General features: G+C 39.0%; 1 protein-coding gene across 2 annotated transcripts in view; it reads left to right on the plus strand.

The window, feature by feature from the left end:
• The first annotated feature begins 455 nt into the window (after positions 1-455).
• RnrL (Ribonucleoside diphosphate reductase large subunit) overlaps positions 456-20,673 on the plus strand; it is a 190,853-nt gene continuing 170,635 nt past the window's right edge. For both annotated transcript variants that reach the window (XR_012967196.1, XM_076199396.1), the window contains exons 1-2: positions 456-609; positions 3,061-3,149. Coding sequence is in view for 1 of the 2 variants with exons in the window: in XM_076199396.1 (XP_076055511.1) it covers positions 555-609; positions 3,061-3,149 (144 nt within the window). In the remaining variant the exon portion in view is untranslated. The remainder of the gene's footprint in view (positions 610-3,060; positions 3,150-20,673) is intronic.

A 20,673-nucleotide genomic window follows, 5' to 3' on the forward strand; every position in this document is an offset into this window, starting at 1 on the left:
AACGATTCATGCTGAAGGAAAATAAAAAGTGTTCGAACTTTTTTTGCTGTATCTTGCTACATTGCTTCTGACTGGAGAATGGGCGAGATGCAGGAATGACTTGTTATCAGGAAAAAAAAAAAAAAGAGGGAGGGAGGGGTGGTGAATGGCAGTTGAGTATATGGGGATGAAATAGGTAGGAGTGGGTTTATGCTTTCTATTTTGGCCTTCCTTGTAACGGGGGAAAAGCCATTGGTATAACTATATGTATGTATGTATGTCTCAACTACTCATTAAACTGGAGTTCATTATAATGTAAACATTTGTCTGGTTTGGCCATTTGCATTTGGTTATTCAGAAATCAAGTTGGTTGATTATACATTGTTACTTTGTATCTTATTCTAAATTATTCATATCAGCATTAAAACAACATAGCGGTTTTCTGTTTGGTAAGTGTAAATAAAAGATATGTTGGCGCCCTTTTAGAACATTTTTGGCGCCAACAGGCAGTTGATTCGTTGAGCGGAAGATCGTAGTCGAGCAAGGACGGAACTAGTTTTGTATTCTTAACTATAATGGTTCAACAACAAACAGAAAAGATGTGGTCCAAGATGTACGTCATTAAGAGGGGTAAGATGTCCAAATTTACTCTCGCACAAGAATTTTATGTATTAATTCCAAAGGTAGAATGGTGTTATGTATATTTCTAGAACTGCATTTACGGTATAGTTATGATAGTAGTTTGCACCATAGGGAAATAGTTTACAAGCTATATTTTGGCTTAAGGATATTTGGTGTTATTTTGTATAGATTGTGGAACCTGGTGGAGAACTGCAATCAGTGTTCTCTCTTGAACATTTATTTCCAATTGATATGATTATGAAGCTTTGATGGCTATCTTTAGACAACCATGATACATCCTACACTACAGGCTACATATAAAATTCCACGATCATAGTTCATATATCATAATCATATGTGAATTTGAACCCTATCTGTATATAAATGTACAATTCCTATTATTATGGTTGTTGCCAGGCTTTATTGGCGCTTTATTCATCCCAGTTGAGTGGTACATGCAGCATCAAATAGTTATATAAATATTAATATGGTCTATTAATTAACCTCATCTGTACAGGGTGATGCTTTATTGTAGCTGGTGCTTGATTTATCCCTCTCTGTAGAAGGATAAGGGTCACTTCAATCCCTTTGAAGTGAATGGGTTGAAAGCTAAATGGATCTAAAGGACCTGATATTATGACTTAAAGTTAAAATTCAATAAATATTTTGTACATTAGAGCATCAAACTAATGGGGATTTGGAAGTAGCTGATGTTTTGCTAGCAGAAACCCTGTTAGCATAGCACCTTACACCTTACTGTATAGTGAGTGTATTTTTTTTCCTTTATTAAAGTGACTTCTAAGAAAAATGTAAATCACTTGGTGTTAGCTGGAATATGAATCTGCATTAAAGAAAATGATTCGACGGAAACAAGACATATTTTGAATTATTTAGCAAAGATTTACGATGTATGATGGAAAGAGCAGAATATTGATTGTCACTGTGCTCAAATTTGGTGTAGCGTTTGATTGTGGTATCGGATCTGAAATTGATTGGTAATAAGGGAGATGTTCTAAAACACCTGACAAAGTAGCTATATAAAAAAAGAAAAATTAATACCACAGGACAGTAGAAAGGGACTTCTTGTTAATAGAATTGTAAAGAACAGGGTTTGAAACAGGTAGAAATGTATCAGTCTTAGTGTATTTTTATCAGTGGATGTATGAGGTCCTGGGTGTTGTACATTTGTGGGTTGTTTGACTGTATGACACTAACACCCCCCCCCCCCATGATTAGGTATGCTCCATTGGCATCACATGGAAGAGAAAACCCATTTTCTTACATTCCTCTATACTCAGGCTCTTCATGTAACTCTGCCAAGTCACCAGTAAGGTAGTTCTGGGGTAGCATTTGTTGGATACCCTGTCCAGAACAGCTGCTTCATATTACCTCTAATCTGTGTTGTTAGGGACTTGTCAGTATACCCAGGACCCCCATACATCTATAGATAAAAGTACATAAGATTACCATATTTGTACCAGCTCCAGACCCTGTTCTTCACTATTCTATCATACATGTGATGAATAGGATATCCCATTCTACTGCCTTGCTGTTGCTTTATGGCTAGTTATGTTTCTTTCAGATCTTTAACAATATCAAATGATGCACAGAGCTGGATCCACATCCTGATTTTCACTATTCTATTGTATATATGGTGAATAGTATGTCTCGTTCTACCACCTCGTTCCTATTTTTTGGCTAGTTACTTTACTATTGGTTAAGTAACTTGTTTTAATGGTTTGCTGTTATCTTTATTTTAGATCTTTTACAATACCAAACTATGCACTGGGTTTGGGCTTATCTTTCCAAAATCATTAACAAAAAATCTGGTTTCCATTAAATTATTTTCTCAGATGCTTATTTGTTTTCCAGCTAAGACCAAATTATCTGATTTCTCTTTGGAAATGTCATTTTTGCATAGGTAGTATCGAGACCAAAATAAGAACAATGGTAAGGATGAACTGTCTTCAGATTATTTTATTTTATTTATTTATTTATTTTTTTTATTTTACTTATTTATATATATATATATATATATATATATATATATATATATATATATATTATATATATTATTATTTTATTTTTATTGTTAAACCACAACAATTTCTAAATCCAAAAATGTAGTGTCAAAATATAGAGGGTGACATTGTCCCAGCTGGAGAGTAAGAAGTAGGACTTAATCTATCTTTACTTTTTTTTTTTTTTTTTTTCCTCTTATTGCTAGAATTTTCTCTCCTCTAATTTCTCCTCTTTCCTCTCTTTTCCCTCCTCTATTTCCTCAGTCCTCCTTTCTCCCTCACCTCTTTTTCTTTTGTTTTTATCTACTTTTTTTATGATTTTCTCTAATCTCTTTTCTTTTACTTTTTTACTCTTTTCTCTCTTTCTTAATTTGTGAATAGAGATGGTCTCTAATTTTATGCTTTAGACTTATCCTGTGTTGATTTACTTCTTCTCTAGATGGACGACAAGAACCAGTTATGTTTGACAAGATAACATCACGAATCCAGAAGCTCTGCTATAATCTCAACATGGAATTCATTGATCCAGTAAGTGATATTTTAACATTACATGAAGTTTTGTGCAAGGCTTGTATTTTTGAGTAGTGTGTAGCTAACAGAGCTGGGCACATTACTGTTGGACAGGTAGTGTGTAACTGAAAAATTTGGGGTGCGTTACCAGTTTTAATTTCTTTAAAGCAGTCCGCAATACATATGTGTACGTGTGTGTTTACCTAGTTGTATTTTACAAGAAGGGGAGCTATACTTGTGGTGTCCCGTCTCCATATCTTGTTTTATCTAGACTTTAAATTTATTGTGTTTGCACACACCACATTCTCATCTAACTTTTTCCAAACATCTATTATCCTGTGGGGAAAGCTGTTCTTTTTCAGGTCTCTTCTATAATTGTCTTTTGATTTTTTTTTCTGTGTCCTCTTGTATCTCTACCATCCCATTTTATTAGATCCTCTCTTTCACTAATTTCTATGCCTTTCATGATTCTATAAATAGTTATTAAGTCTCCTCTCTCTCTTCTTTGCTCCAATGTCTGTAGCTCAAGTTTTGTCAGCCTCTCCTCGTATGATAGTTCTGAGAGTGTTGGTGCCAATTTTGTAATTGCTCTATGTATTCTTTCATCTTTTGTTTTACATTTTTTTTTTTTACTTGGTGACCACGTCATTGCTGCATACTCCAATCTTGGTCTAATCAAAGTGACTAGTATTTTCTCTACCATTTCTTTGTGTAGGTATGTGAATGCCACTTTGTTCTTATTAACCCTTTCACTCCGGGCCAAAATCTCGCAGGCAGCATTAGCTGCCAGACGTGTGATGTTGCGTCATAATACTCACATTATAAAAAATAAAGTCACCGCTGTTTTGCTCGTTCTCTCTTTCACCTGTGAATTTTGATAACCATACAAAATGTGATGAAGCCAGTTTACAGAGTATGGGGGTCACGCAGGTACAACTACAATAAATATAATCAAGACGCCGACCGGCATCCTCGCGTACCCACTTGCTCCTCATGACGCCTACATAGGCGTCATCGTATTGAAGGGGTTAAATGATAAGTTTCTACAAAATTTTTGTTTACATGTTTCTCAGGGGACATATTCATAATTATGACTCCTAGGTTCTTCTCTTTTTCCACATTTTTAATTTCTTCCTCTCCCAATTTATATGATCCCATTCTTTTTTTGTTTTTTCCAAATTCCATTATGCTACACTTCTTAATATTGAATTCCATCTCCCACTCTCCCATCTCCCATTCTCATACTTTATTGAGATCACTCTGCAGCAATTCAGTCTTCTTTGGTGTTCACTTTTTTCACCATTTTTGCATCATCTGTGAAGAAGCTCATATAGCTTTCTATTCCTTTGTCCATATCATTAATATATATAGCAAACATTGGGGCCAAAACTGTTCCTTGTGGAACTCCACTAATCACCTCATCCCAATTAACCCCTTCCATACGGTGCCACACATGTAGGCGTCATGAGGAGCAAGTGGATTCGCGACGCTGCCATATCGGCGTCTTGATTATATTTATTGTAGTCCCCCCTGTGTTTTTACATTCTCTCTAATCTGCTCTTAATCCCATTCTCTGTGGTTTTCAAAATTCACGGGTGAAAGAGAGAACGATCGATATAAGCTGTGACTATATTTTATGATGCGAGTATTATTACGACACGTCGTATGGCTGGCATTGGCTGCTGCCCGCGAGATTTAAGTCCCGTAGTGAAGTGGTTAAAATGTTTGTCTCTTATCACCACTCATTTTTCTTTCATGGAAGAAGTCTTCCATCCACTCCAGTAGTTTACCCTGTATTCCTCCTGCAGTTTCTAATTTCTTTAGCAATTTCTTATGTGCCACCTTACCAAAAGCTTTTTTCAGGTCTAGAAATGCACAATCAGCCCATCCATCTCTTGTATTATAAATATTACTCTTGAATAGAAACATGTCAAGTTTGTGACACATGATTTTCTTTGTCTAAATCCAATCTTCCTCGAATCTGGTACTTTTTTTCCAAATACCTTACCCATCTAATTTTGATAATTCTTTGACAAATTTTAGCTACCATACTTGTAAGAGACCAGTCTATAATTTGTAGGGTCTTCCTTGTTTTCCCCTTTATATATTGGTACTATATTTACTGTTTTCTAATCTTCTGGAACTTTTCCTTCTTTCAATGAACTGCTTATTAGACCATGTATTTTGTCTGTGTGTTTGTTCCTGCATTCTCCCAAAATCCAATTTGCCATTTCATCTGGACCATGCAATTTCTAACATCGAGATTACTCAAGTGATTTGTCATTTTTTCCTTGTTACTTCTATCTCTTTCATAGGGGGGGACTTTCTCCTCCCTTTCACCATGTGTAAGTTGTATGCTCTCCCTCACAAACAAACACTGATTTAAAATGCTTGTTCATAGTTTCTGCCATTTCTATTTCCTCTGTGTATTCAATTCCTCCTCGTAGTTTCACTAATTCTTGTTTGTTTACAAATCTATAGAATAGTTTTGGTTGATCTTTACATTTTTCTATGACATACCTTTCATATTTTCTCTTTTCTTATCTACACACTTGTACATATTGATTTCTATAACTAGTATATATTTTCCATTTTTCAGGTCTTTTTGTCTTCCATTTTATCCACGCTTTATCCCTTTTGTCTTTTAACTCGCTACATCTTTTGTTGTACCATCATTTTACACATCCTTTTTCTTGTTTTCATCTTGGAACATACTTTTCCACTCCTTTTTACATTGTCAAAATTTTCCATTTCCCTTCTACTGTTGTTTCCTCCTTGTGTATCCTTTCCCAATCTGCTTTTTTAAAAAAAATTCTCTTATTTTATGAAAATTGTTTTTCCATATATCAATCTTCCCTTTCTATTTTCGTTTTTCCCATGTATTTTTCCTCGTTTAGTTCCAGTTCAACTAATATGTGGTCGCTTTTACTTATTGGTGTCTTATATTCAATTATGTCTACTATTTTAGGTTCTGATGTGATTATTAGGTCCAGTCTTGATGGTTCTTCATTTCTATACCTAGTATTCTCTTGTATTCATTGTGTCATTGTATGTTCAATAATCATATCAAGTAGTACATTTCCCCATAGGTCGTCTACACCTTTCACTGTCATCTCTTCCCAGCAGATTTCTTTACAATTAAAGTCACCCATTATAACTATTCTTTCTCCATCTTCCATTATCTTGTTTAGTGTTATCCTCGTGTCTTCTAACAAACTTTTGTTTTCTCTCTCTTCCCACGAAGCCATTTTAGGAGGCACATAACTTACCACAAACTTCCTGCTCTTCTTGTTCCTCTCCTTTATTTCCATCATAATCATCTCTACTCTATTCTTTCCTTATGTAACATTTCTCACATTTATATCCTTCTTAGTCAGGAACATACCTCCACCCCCTTGTTTTTTCTCTGTTTCTAATCCAATAATTATATGCACCATGTACACTGTTGGGTGGTAATGGATCTTTCAATTTTGTGTCTACAATTCCCATTATGTCCGGTTCTTTTTCCTTCAGGTAATCATTCAGTTCATTCAAGCCTGTTATCAACCACTTCCATATGGTGACGCCTACCTAGGCGGCATGAGGAGCAAGTAGGTACTCGATGATGCCGACGTCGGCATCTTGATTATATTTATTGTAGTCGTACCTACGTAATCTCCATTCTCTAAACTGGCTTCATCAATTTTCTATGGTTATCAAAATACACGGGTGAAAGAGAACGAACGATTGAGCACTGACTTTATTTTTTATAATGCGATTATTATGACACAACATCGCACGTCGGGCAGCTAATGCTGACAGACGTGCGATGTGCCCCGGAGTGAAGAGGTTAAGCCATCTATATTTGTGAAAGACACTTAATTTTCTGTTATCTCCATCTTGTTTTCTGTTCCCCTTCCATTTTTCTCTGCTATGAACTATTTCCTCACTTTCATATCCACTACTCTCCAATAGAATTTCTCTTTGACTCTGTTCTGTTCTCGTTTTTTTCCTTAGCTTCTTTTCTTTTTGTTTTCTCTTCCTCTCTTTCCTCTTTATTCATCTTTTTATCCATACCTGTTTACACTGACCACTTGCTAGTTTCCCTGTTTTTTTATCAGACATTCGCTGCTGTTTGACCTGAATTTAACCTTAATTGGTCTGGTCTTGTCTTAATTGTATTTTCTCAATCTATTTCTTCAATTTCTTTCCCTATTTCTTGTTCATCTTCTTGAACTATTTTTAATACCTTGTTTACTTTTTCTTTCTCCTTTACTCATGTAGTCATATTTGGATTATGCTTCTCTTCCATTCCTAATATAATTATACATTTCTTTTTATCTGCTTAGTCTCTTACTATATTTTCAACACTTTAATAACTGTGTCCTTAGTTTGTTCTTTCATCTGTTGTTTCACTATATCTCTAAATTAAATTTTGTTATTTTCTTGGACTTTTTTTTCCAACCAATTACCTCTTTTGCTATGGACTCTTTATTCACTTCATTATTCCTCTTAAATTCCTCATTCTTGTCCTTTATTTCTCTTAACTGTCTTTTTAATTTTAGGTTTTGGTTTCCTTCTTTTGTTCTTCCAGTTTATCAACTCTTTGTGTAACTATTGTTAGTTGGTTAAACCTAACCTCCCATGACACACAGGAAACCCACAGTCGGAGAAAATAAACTTCGAATAAAGAAGAATCCTATATTTCTGCTAAATATAGGATTCTTCTTTATTCGAAGTTTATTTTCTCCGACTGTGGGATTCCTGTGTGTCATTTACAAATGTGCTACTATATTTCTGTTTAGAAACTAACCTCCCATGCTTCATTCATTTTGTTAGTTTCTCTATACTTACAAGTCCGGGGAGGTTGTCATCTCCCTCATGAAATTCATAGAAGTAATTATCTCCTCTTTCCATTGAGCTGCTATTATCTATATTTCTTATTTTAATACCTCTGCTCACCTGTTTAACCTTGTCTGTGTCATCTGCACACCTTCTGTAGACACCCCCTCTGATGACCAGGGACCGTTCGTCCCCTTTCTCATTTTCTTCCATTTTCCTCAATAATGTCTCCCCTTCTCCTTTTTCTTTTTCTTCACCTGCCCACTACACCACGAGCTTTCCCCTTCCCTACTAATACAACATGGGTACACCTTCGTTGCTGAAATCCACGAAAATTTCATTTTTATCAGTTCCAATCTTTACTGTCAATCCGTGTGCATGTGTGTGTGTGTGTGTGTGTAATATATATATATATATATATATGTATATGTGTGTGTGTGTGTGTGTGTACATGTAGAGTCCACTAGGAAGAGGAAAAACAGAATCCAAGTGCTTCCATGATATATTTATGAAGTTTGTAGGATATTCTTTGTTTCCTCCTTTATATATTGGTACTATGTTTGCATCTTTTCAATCTTGTGGTACCTTTTGTTCTTCGAGTGAAAAGTCTTGTATAATTTGTTCATCTAGTATACACTCTTTCAGTATCCAATTTGCAATTCTATCCGGTCCATGCGATTTTCTAAAATCTAGGTTTTTTATTTGGCTGCTTGTTATTGTGGCAAAGTAGCATGCAGTTGATACTTTAGGGTCTATATGGGGCACTTCTATGGACCAGAGCCACACATCATTTTGTCTATGATAGAGGAAAACTCTGTTCATAGAAAAATGATGACACTTTTATACTACGACTGTCCCTCCGTTATGCTGTCTCCCAACTATTTCCACTTGGATTGTAAGAGGCGAGAAGAAAGGGACGGGGATTGGGAATAGGCATCCTTCTCCTTGTAGCCCCACAGGGGACATTCCTAAAAGAAAAAGTAAAGGCATAAGAGGGTCTGGGAGTTTTCGGACCAGCACCCTAAGGTTTGGGTCTTTTAATGTGCGTGGATGTGGTACAGATGAGAGTAAAATGGAAGAGATAGGTAGTATGTGTGTGAGAAGAAAGATGGATGAGTTGGCTTTGAGTGAAACTGAGTTGAAAGGGAAGGGTGTGTGTAAGTGGGAGGTTATCAGGAGTGAAGAGAGGGCGAGGGAGGAAAGGGGTGGCTATTCTAGTAAGTGAAGAGATAGGTAAATGTGTAGTGGAGTGGAAGGAGGTTTCCTCAAGGATAATGTGGATGAAGGTGAAACTGGGAAAGGAGATGTGGGTTTTTGTAAGTGCAAATGGGCCTGGCAGTGAGAAGAGTGTAGAAGAAAGGGAGGCCTTTTGGATAGATTTAAATGAGTGCATAGAGGATTTAGGGAGAAATGTCAATGTAATAGTACTGGGAGACCTTAATGCTAGGGTAGGAAATGGTCCAATTGATGGAGTGGTTGGGAAATGTGGAGTTCCAGGAAAGAATCATAGTGGAGAGTTGATGGTGGAAATATGTCTAGAAAGAGAGTTGATGATAGCAAATACAGTGTTTCGGAAGAAAGACGAGCATAATGCACATGGGAGAGGGTGGTGGATGGAAGGGTGGTAGATAGAGCGTTGATGAATTATGTAGTGGTAAATGGGATTATGATAGGAAGAGTTAAGGATGTACATGTGCTAAGGGGAGAGGGTGGGGGAATATCAGATAATTTTTTGGTGAAAGGTAAGTTGAGAGTGGAGGATAGATGGAGAAAGAGGAAAAGGACAAAAGGTAGGGAGGTGCTTAGAGTGAACTCATTAAATGAAAAGGAGAAGGAGTACAAGAAGAAGCTGAAGGAGTGGGAGGGTGTGAAGGATAGAGTAGAGCTAGGTGTGGAGGAGGAATGGGGATGGTTCAAGGAGGGAGTCACAAAGTGTGCAAAGATGGTGTGTGGAACAAGAAGGACAGGAGGAAATAGAAGGAAGGGTAGTGAATGGTGGGATGAGGAAACAAAGAAGGTTATAGAAGAGAGGAAGCGAGCTTTCACAGATTGGTTACAAAATAGGACGAGGGAGTCATATGAGAGGTACAAAGAGAAGTAAAGCAAAAGGAAAAGGAGGCAATGATGAGAGCAGATGTGAAGTGGGGTAAAAGTATGACAGAAAATTTTGAAAGTAATAAAAAGATGTTTTGGAAAGAAATTAAGAGGAAGAGGAGGCAAATCAAGTAGAGAAGAAAAGGTAAAAGGTGCAGATGGAGAGATGATAATGGAAGAGAAGGCAGTAAGGGGAAGATGAGCAGAATATTTTAGGGAGTTGCTAAATGTGAAGGAGGATAGGGAGGGAAAGAAAGTTGCAGTGGGAAATGCTAAGAAAATGAGTGAGGAAAATGGAGGAGAAGGAAGGATGAAGTGAAGGCAGTTGTTAAGATGATGAAAGCAGGTAAGGCACCTGGTCTGGATGGATGCCATGCAGAATGTCAAAAAAAAAAAAAAAAAAAAAAATAAGGAGGCACAGTGATGGTGGACTGGCTGGTGAGGTTATTTAATGTTTGCTGGAGAGAGGATAGAGTGGCGGAGGACTGGAGGAGTGCCGGCATAGTTCTACTTTACAAGGGAAAAGGGGACAAGTGTGAATGTAGTAGTTTCAGAGGGATTAGCTTGTTAAGTGTAGTTGGGAAGGCTTATGGGAGGATCTTGATTGAGTGGATTAGGAGAGGAACAGAGGGAGTAATTGGTGAGGAACAGTGTGGATTTAGGACGGGTAGAGGTTGTGTAGATCAGATCTTTGTGGTAAGATAGATATGTGAGAAAGCTATAGGAAAGGGGAAGGATGTGTTTTGGGCTTTTATGGATCTGGAAAAGGCTTACGATAGGGTAGACAGAAAGGCACTGTGGGAGGTTATGCAGATATATGGGATAGGAGGAAAGCTTCTAGGAGCTGTCAAGAGTTTTTATGAGAGTAATAGAGCTTGTGTCAGGATTAGAAATGGAAAGAGTGAGTGGTTTGAGGTAAAGGTGGGACTTCGTCAAGGAAGTGTTATGTCGCCCTGGCTGTTCAACTTATACATGGATGGGGTAGTGCGAGAGGTAAATGCAAGGGTAGTGGGTCAGGGATTGGAAATGGTTAAAGAAAATGGAGAAAAGTGGGAGGTGAGCCAGCTGTTGTTTGCGGACGACACTGCGCTTGTAGAAGGATCGGAGGAGGGATTGAGGAAGTTGGTGATAGAGTTTGGGAGAGTATGTGATAGAAGAAAGCTGAAGATAAATGTGGGTAAAAGTAAGGTGATGAGATGTACAAGGGGTGAAAGTGGCAGTAGACTGGAAGTGAGCATTAAGGGAGAGCGACTGGAGGAAGTGGATAGTTTTAAATACCTGGGTGCAAATGTGGCAGGAAAAGGTGGAGTGAAGGTGGAGGTAGAATGTAGATTGAGAGAAGTGAGTAAATGCCTTGGTGGATTGAAGAGTGTAATGAGGAATAGGCATTTGGGAATGGATGCTAAGAGGAGACTGTATGAAGGAGTGATTGTGCCAACAGCACTGTATGGGGCAGAAACATGGAACATAAGAGAAGAAGAGAGAAGGAGTTTGAATGTGTTTGAGATGAGGTGTCTGAGAAGTATGATGGGGGTTACTAGGCTAGATAGAGTGAGAAATGAGGAGGTGAGGAGGAGAACAGGGGTGGAAAGGGAGTTGGGAGATAGGGTTGATGAAAGAGTATTAGGATGGTTTGGACACATGGAAAGAATGAGTGAAGAAAGACTAGTAAAAGAGGTATGGAAGGCAGATATGGAGGGAGTGAACATGAGGGGACATCCTAGGATGAGGTGGATGGATGGGGTAAAGGGGGCTTTTGGGAAGAGGGGAATGTCTGTTTAGGAAGGACGGGAGAGGACAGAAGATGGGTGAATGGAGAATGGTTGTATATGGATGAGTTTGTGATGCATGAATTGGAATGGGCGGGTGGATGGGGGATGAGGTAGTATGTGTGAGCAAAATTTGATGCAGCCCGAAGGGATTTCTCCCCGTCTTCTCCTTATGCATGGGGGGACGGAGAGGAGGGGTCGCCGATTTAATGAAGCGGCCTTGCTGTGGATGTGCTGTGTGTTGTGACACTGCTTCTGAGCCAGGGCAGTGGACAAGGTGCAGGGATGACCCGTCATCCAGGAGGTGCTAAGATAAGAGGGAGTGTGGAGTGTATTCAGGGATGGAATGGGTGGGAATGATTTTATGCCTTTTCCTTTTTGGCTACCTTCCTTGTAAGGGGGAAAAAGCCTTGGTATATGTATGTATGCTCTCATTTCTGTTACCTTTATTTCTTTCATTTTAGGGGGTCTTTCTTATTGTCCATCTTCCCAAATTTGTGAGCTCTCAATTGTAAAATCGCCTGAAATGTGAAATTTGTGTATATATATATATATATATATATATATATATATATATATATATATATATATGCAGTCACTATCCGAGTTACGACCCAGATTGGTTCCGACCAACCAGTCGTAAGTCGGATTGGTCGTAAGTCGGATTGGTTGTAAGTCGCATCCCATTCAAAATGGCTGACACGAGGGTTATACACTATGATACATGATATCAATCTGTTGCGTTTTTAAGTAACTTTTTCTATTGAATACTATTAGATACAAGCTGTTTACTGCTTATTTATCAATTTTATGCCTTTTACTTTCCTTTTTGTCATTTTTCTTAGTTTTTCTTAGTTTTAATACTGTACACGCACACACATACGTATTAGATATAACCTTGCTTACCTTTCTTAAGGTTTTTAAATTGTAGTTTCCTTTTAATATTTTTTCTTAACTTATGGGATCCAATGTATTTAACGTTTCGTCCAACGGCTTCTTCAGAAATAACATAGTGCACAAACATCTGACTCCTTATATAACCCGAGCTTGCGGGGAGAAATGAACATAAAACTGGTGTAAACACAATTTGAGTAAATTGCTTTTTACTTTGTTATTGAAATTGATAACGGTTTATTTATTGTAAAAAGTCCATTGTTTTGATCTATATTATCAATGAGGGATATAAAAGCAGATTCAAAACATCTATGTTTCATAGTATGGTTTTCATATTTTATAATCTTAGAATTATTCCAGTCAGCATTGTGGCCTGTATCGTATCTATGTCTAACAATGGCATTATTCATATTGTAAGTTTTCATATATTTATGTTCCGATATTCTTTTATCAACACCACGGAAACTTTCACCAATGTAGACCTTTCTACAACCTAAACATGGCACACAGTAAACATCTGTTTGATGAACATTTTCCCTACTTTTATTTTGATTTTTTATAAGATTGTCAACTGTTACCGAGCTGGTGGTAATGTTGTGAAAATCAACTCTGCAAGCTTCCGTGGTGTTGATAAAAGAATATTGGAACATAAATATGATATGAAAACTTACAATATGAATAATGCCATTGTTAGACATAGATATATAGGCCACATTGCTGACTGGAATAATTCTAAGATTATTAAATATAAAAACCATACTATGAAATGTAGAGGTTTTGAATCTTTTTATATCTCTCATTGATAATGTAAATCAAAACAATGGATTTCTTTTACAATAAATAAACCTTTAGCAATTTCAATAAAGTAACAAGCAATTTACGCAAATTGTGTTTACACCAGTTTCATGTTTGGTTCTTCCCTCAAGCTCGGGTTATATAAGGAGTCAGATGTTTGTCCACTATGTTATTTCTGAAGAATCCCTGCTGGGCGAAACGTTAAATACATTGGATCCCATACTCTGTGTTTGGCTTCTCTCCTACAGTTGTATACAGCATTGTTTTCAGTTGCTTAGTTGTTAATATGATATGGTAGGTTAAAGAAAGGAAATACTTATTATAGAGTATTCTTATTAGTAAAATCATAATAGGCATCTGGTAGATGTGGTCGTAAGTACATAAATATCTTTCATCCTTAATTAATTGATCAAACTTTTCCGCAAATGCCTTAACTGCAGGCGCATCACTGTTAGCAGCCTCACCTTTTGACAACACGTGGTGAACCTGGTAACGCTCTCGAAAGCGACGAAACCACCCAGCACTCGCTATGAATTCATGTGAAGCGTATTCTTCACCTGCACGTTCTTTCAACATGCAAAATTAATTTGTAGCCTTTGCACTGCTTGCAACATCACTTTTACATTTCTTTTCCTATTATGTTCCAACCACGTGTATAGCAACTTTTCCATCTCTGCTATAATTGTCGTACACGATGCCGGGCTGCCACAACTATCATACGCGCTGTGCTGCCAGACATATACAGTCGTACCTCGGTACTCGACCGCCTCTATACTCGACCAAATCGGTGCTCGACCAAAAAATTCGAGTAGAAAATGCATCGGACCTCGAACAGATTTTCGGTACTCGACTAGCTCGAACAGCGGGTAAGCGTCAGTTCGACTCAGACCGCCAGCGGAGTAAGACGTACGCAGTTTGTTCGAGTATTTCTTCCCAGATTTAAACTTTTTCGTGTTGCTCTAGCCCTTAATAATGGGTCCAAAGAAAGACAGTGATAAGGGGAAGGCAAAGAGGAAAACAGTGAGGACCACTATTGAACTGAAGAAGGAAATTATAGCAAAATATGAAAGTGGTGTACGAGTGTCCGACCTCGCGTCGCAGTACGAAATGGCAAAGTCAACCATTTCCACTATCTTGAAGCATAAGGAAGTGTTAAAGAAAGCTGATGTTGCAATGGGAGTGACAGCAATTAGTAAGCAAAGGCCTCAGATAATGGAAGAAATGGAGAAGTTGATTCTTATCTTCACCAAGGAAAAGATGTTGGCAGGGGACAGCATTAGTGAAGCTCTCATCTGCGAAAAAGCTCTTCAAATTTACGAAGATCTATTGAAAACTACTGGAGGTGAAAGTGCTAGTTCATTTACTTTCAAGGCAAGCAGGGGATGGTTTGAAAAATTTAGACATAGAACGAGAATTCATAGAGTTACCAGGCATGGGGAGGCAGCCAGTTCGGACAAAGCAGCGGCTGAGAAATATGTTACAGAATTCAGCGAGACCATCAAGGCTGAAGAGTATGTTCCTGAACAAGTGTTTAACCCCTTCCATACGGTGCCGCACACGTAGGCATCATGAGGAGCAAGTGGATTCGCGACGCTGCCATATCGGCGTCTTGATTATATTTATTGTAGTCGCCCCTGTGTTTTTACATTCTCCCAAATGCGCCCTGAATCCCATTATCTGTGGTTTTCAAAATTCGCGGGTGAAAGGGAGAACGATCGATATAAGCGGCGACTATATTTTATGATGCGAATATTATTTCGTTACGTCATACGGCTGGCATTGGCTGCTGCCCGCGAGATTTAAGTCCCGTATTGAAGTGGTTAACTGTGACGAGACCGGCCTGTTTTGGAAGAAATTGCCGGCCAATACGTACATCACAAAGGAGGAGACAAAAATGCCTGGTCACAAGCCTATGAAGGACAGGCTAACGCTGTTATTGTGTGCCAATGCTAGTGGAGACTGTAAGATCAAGCCCTTATTAGTGTATCATTCAGACAATCCCCGTGTATTCAAGAGAAATAACATCATAAAAACTAAGTTACCAGTTATGTGGCGAGCTAACACTAAGTCGAGGGTCACAAGACAATTTTTTACTGAATGGATCCATGAAGTGTTTGCTCCCCAAGTTAAGGCATACCTCATAGAAAAGAAGTTGCCATTAAAATGCCTTTTAGTGATGGACAATGCCCCTGCACACCCTCCAGGTCTAGAGGATGACTTAACAGATGAATACAGTTTCATCAAGGTGAAGTTCTTGCCCCCCAATACTACTCCCTTACTCCAGCCTATGGACCAACAGGTAATTGCTAACTTTAAAAAACTGTACACCAAGGCCCTCTTCCGAAAGTGTTTTGATGTGACATGTGATACCCAGTTGACCCTTAGAGAATTTTGGAAGGATCACTTTAATATCCTCAATTGTGTTAACATAATAGACCAAGCTTGGGGTAACGTCACTTATAGGACATTAAACTCTGCATGGCGAAAACTTTGGCCTGAGTGTGTACCTGAGAGGGACTTCGAGGGTTTCCAGTATGAGGCTGGTCCAAGCACTGCTGCTGTTATTCCTGCTGGTACATGTACTACTGAAGAAAATGCTGTCATGGAGGACATTCTTTCCATGGGAAGAAGTATGGGCATTGAGGTCAACAGGGAGGACATCGATAAGCTTGTGGAAGGCCACTCTTCTGAGTTGACCACAGAAGAGTTATTGTACCTGCAACAACAGCAGCAGCAAGATTTGGTTCAGGAGCAGGAATCCTCAGAAGATGAGGATGTAAGAGAGGAGGCTTCCAGTGCAGTGATCAATGACATGTGTGCTAAGTGGGGTGAGTTGCAGGCGTTTGTTGAAAAATACCATCCTGATACAGCAGTCGGTAACCGTGCTGTGATAATTTTCAATGACACTGTTATGGCGCACTTCCGAAAAATAGTGCAGAAAAGGCAGAAGCAACTGACAATGGACAGGTTCCTTCTTAAAGAAAAGAGGAAGGCTACTGCCCAGCCAGATTCACCTCCACGGAAGAGAGAGAGAAGGGAAACCCCTGAAGGCGCGTTACCTAGCGTCATCATGGAAGGGGATTCCCCTTCCAAGGAGTAACCCTCCCTCCCGTCCTCTCCACATCCATTCCTGTATGCCATCAACCACTCTCCAACACGTAAGTAAATTATACAAAATGGTTTATAATGCTTTATTTATCTTTATCATGTACTGCTTGTGCACATTTACATCTTCATTGTTGTTTAGATACACGTTCTTATAATATTTTAGGTATTTTTCTTAATGGTAAGAACGGATTAAAATACTTTCCATTATTTCTTATGGGAAAATTGGTTTCGGTGTTCGAACAAATCGGTGCTCGACCACCACCTCAGAACGGATTATGGTCGAGTACCGAGGTACGACTGTACAGTAAACTCATAATAGGCATCTGCTAGACGTGGTCATAAGTGCGGGTGGTCGTAACTCACATATGTTGTAACTCGGATAGTGACTGTATATATATACAGTCGAACCTCGAAAGCCCGGACCCTGAATCACCGGACCCTCGTATGACCGGTCGAAATGAACAAAGGTCGGACTTTTCAAGCAAAGTTCCCTATTTGTCCGGTAGGTGGCAGCGACGGCTGTACACGTGTACTCAAACCCGGCCCAGTCAAGCCGCCACCAGGGCTGTCGTTTCGTAGAATTTTGTACCAAAACGTAGTAAAATAGCGGCATGTGGCAACTTCACAAGGACGTGAGGAAATTTTTTCTACATATCAGCGGGCTGTTAAAAACATTCAAAAACTCAAACTTTTGTTTAACCCCTTCCATACGGTGCCGCACACGTAGGCGTCATGGGGAGCGAGTGTATTCGCGAGGCTGCCATATCGGCGTCTTGATTATATTTATTGTAGTCGCCCCTCCATAATGACATTCTTTCTAATTCTTTTGTAATCGCATTTTCTATGGTTATCAAAATTCACGGGTGAAGAGAGAACGATCGATATAAGCGGTGACTATATTTTATGATGCGAGTATTATTACGACACGTCGTACGGCTGGCATTGGTTGCTGCCACCGAGATCTAAGTCCATGACGCCTACGTGTGCGGCACCGTATGGAAGGGGTTAAAAATCATAGAACTAGTTATCAAATAATAAATGGTACATCAAAATATGACTTTTATTGGTAATTTTGTTACTTATAAAATATTATACCCCAAAAGATACGTTTTTACGGTGTAGAAAAAATTCTACGCTAAAGTTTCAGCTTTCTTTTAGCGATAATAATATAAAAAAATATTTTTCAAATCTTACTGAATATGCTAGGGCATGGGAGCCTTATATACATTCAAGAATAAAAAACTAGAACCAACATTTTGTCAAAGTTTGACAAGTATATCTTGCTATGAATGTCTGCACACGTCCGAGAAAAATGTATGCCCCGGTATGGCAACATTCCCATTTTACACGGCAGTGTAGAAAACGCGGCAACCCTGGCCGCCACCACTGTCCCACAAGCATACCTTCTGATATTTACAGTGTACGTAATAAAAAATACAGTACAGTACACTGTATATACAGTACATTTATATGCCTGTATTACAGAATTATTAGTATTATAGTATTATTATTACAGTAATGTTATTATTACAGTGTTAGAGTATTATTTTTGTGTTTCTATGCCATATTATACATTACCTATACTTATACCGCTACGAAAATCTACGGGTGTTAGGGCGATATTTTCGATGACCGGACTTTTGGCATGACCGGACCACCCTTCCCCCCAATTAGTCCGGGCTTTCGAGGTTCGACTGTATATATATATATATATACACTCACTATCCGAGTTATGACCTGTGCGACTTACGTCCACCTGTACTTACGACCACATTCAGCAGATGCCTACATGCTCATGTTATGAGTTTACTGGTTTAATGTACGTTTGCATGTGGCGTCCAGTATCCTTTATGACAGTTACGGCAGCACAGCACAGCATCTCACCAAGGTTGCGTTGTCTGCCATAATTATGGTATTTCTACCATAATTTAGTGTGTGTCTACCATCTACCATACGATGTCTACCATATACCATAATTTTACTGGAATTGATATTATACTGTATTTCGATTCCCAGTTCCCACCGATAATCAGGGCAGGTGGGAATGGTCAGAAAGGGCAGTTTTGCCAGATTGGTGATACACGCTTCCCCGAAAGCCAAGACAGAGAGTCGGTTTACAGTAGTCCTGCATTCGTACTTTTCATTCTGGTTCAAGTTCTTTATTGGTCAAAAGTCGAAAGCTGTAGTGTACGAACATGGATACAAATAGCTTTAACCCAAGTCTATGATATTCCTGGAGTTCTTAAGTATAATATCTTATATTCAATAAGAATATATTTCACTGTACTATTCTCAATCCGCTCGTGACCTCAGCTCAGTCCGCTCGTGACCTCAGCTAGAGACCTCGTTTTTCTGCACAGACACCAGCTAGTGAATACCTGTGAAATTTATATCTCCGAATAGTGTTAAGTGATTGTGTTGTGTTTTTGTGATTGTATATGTATAGCGCTATACAGTTGCAGATATAAGATATAGTGCAGTGTTCTATTTAAATTCAAAACAGTTTTCTGTTACCGTACTCCAAAGGTAGGAGAAATAGTATAAGGTAAGCAGAGTAAGCTTTGCGTATTTAGTTTATTAGAGACCGCTTTGATTTTTTGTTGTTGTTGATTTGTATTTTCTCTTTGCCGTTTTTATTGCTGGAGGGGGAGCGAAATGGCTTGTGAGGGTTGCGTGAACCTAGAGGTCCGTCTCAGGATGTGTGAGGAGGAAATTCGTCTTCTCAGGAGTGCGCTCCGTGAGAAGAGTGAACCCTCCCCACAACCCAAAGAGCGTTCCACTTCTTCCCCAACTGTCACTGCCATGAGCGAGTGGCGCACCGTGGGGTCCCGTTTGTCGAGCCCGCGTTCGGTAGACGTGTGCCCTGTGGAGCAACCGCTGGCTCTAGCCAATCGTTTTGCTCTACTGGAGGATGAAGTGGCTGAAAACCAGGAGTTCTTGGTGGTGGGGGACTCCATGGTGCGAGGCTATGACGACATCCTGCAGCGGAAGACTAAGCGACATTGCAAGCTTGTATGTCAACCGGGCTGTGGGATCGTCGATTGTACCCGGTCCATCAGGGAGCAAGGACGGAAGAACACGGTTACGATTGTTCATACGGGAAGTAACGATGTAGGTAGGGTGAGATCAGAGGAGCTTGTTCGGAATTGCAAGGTCCTCCTTCAGGAGATGAAGGAACGTGGGAGCCGTCACGTAGTCTGTGGGATCCTCTCGAGGATCTACACAGGCTCGTGTTGGAACAGTAGAGCCATAGGGATCAATGATAGGATATCGCAGTTGTGCTCACAATTGGGATACCACTTTCTTGATCCTTGGTATCTCTTTTCTAGGCGGCATGACCTTTACGCTTCTGATGGGATCCACCTTACCCGCAGAGGCAAAGATATTCTTACAAACCTCATTGTGGGAGTTTGTAATGAATTAGCTCCTTTTTTAGGGTAGAAGCCCGAAGGGAAGGGGAAATAGACTGTACTTGGGAAAACAGTGTAGAGTATAGCATTAATGTAGAACAATGTGCCATTATAGGGCAAAATATGATTTTAGGATATAATGTTGCTAGAGGATGAAATGTCACATTAGGATGTAATGTCATAGGACAAAATGTCGCAATGGGATATAATGACAGTGGAGGACAAAAGATCACGATGGGAAGTAATGATAGTGGAGAACAAAATATCATGATAGGATGTAATGATAATGGAGGAGAAAATATCACGGCAGGATATAATGTCAGTGAAGGACAAAATATAATTTTAGGAAGGGATACCGGACAGAATGTCAATGAAGGCCAAAATATCATGATAGGATGTAATGTCGCTAGAGGACGAAATGTCACATTAGGATGTAATGTCATAGGACAAAATGTCACAATGGGATATAATGACAGTGGAGGACAAAAGATCATGATGGGAAGTAATGATAGTGGAGAACAAAATATCACGATAGGATGTAATGATAATAGAGGAGAAAATATCATGGTAGGATATAATGTCAGTGATAGTGTAGAACATAATATCACGATAGGATGTAATGATAATAGAGGAGAAAATATCACGGTAGGA

The sequence above is a fragment of the Oratosquilla oratoria genome, chromosome 16, assembly GCF_046742065.1.
Source record: "Oratosquilla oratoria isolate Oo_2021 chromosome 16, ASM4674206v1, whole genome shotgun sequence".
Taxonomy (NCBI): domain Eukaryota; kingdom Metazoa; phylum Arthropoda; class Malacostraca; order Stomatopoda; family Squillidae; genus Oratosquilla; species Oratosquilla oratoria.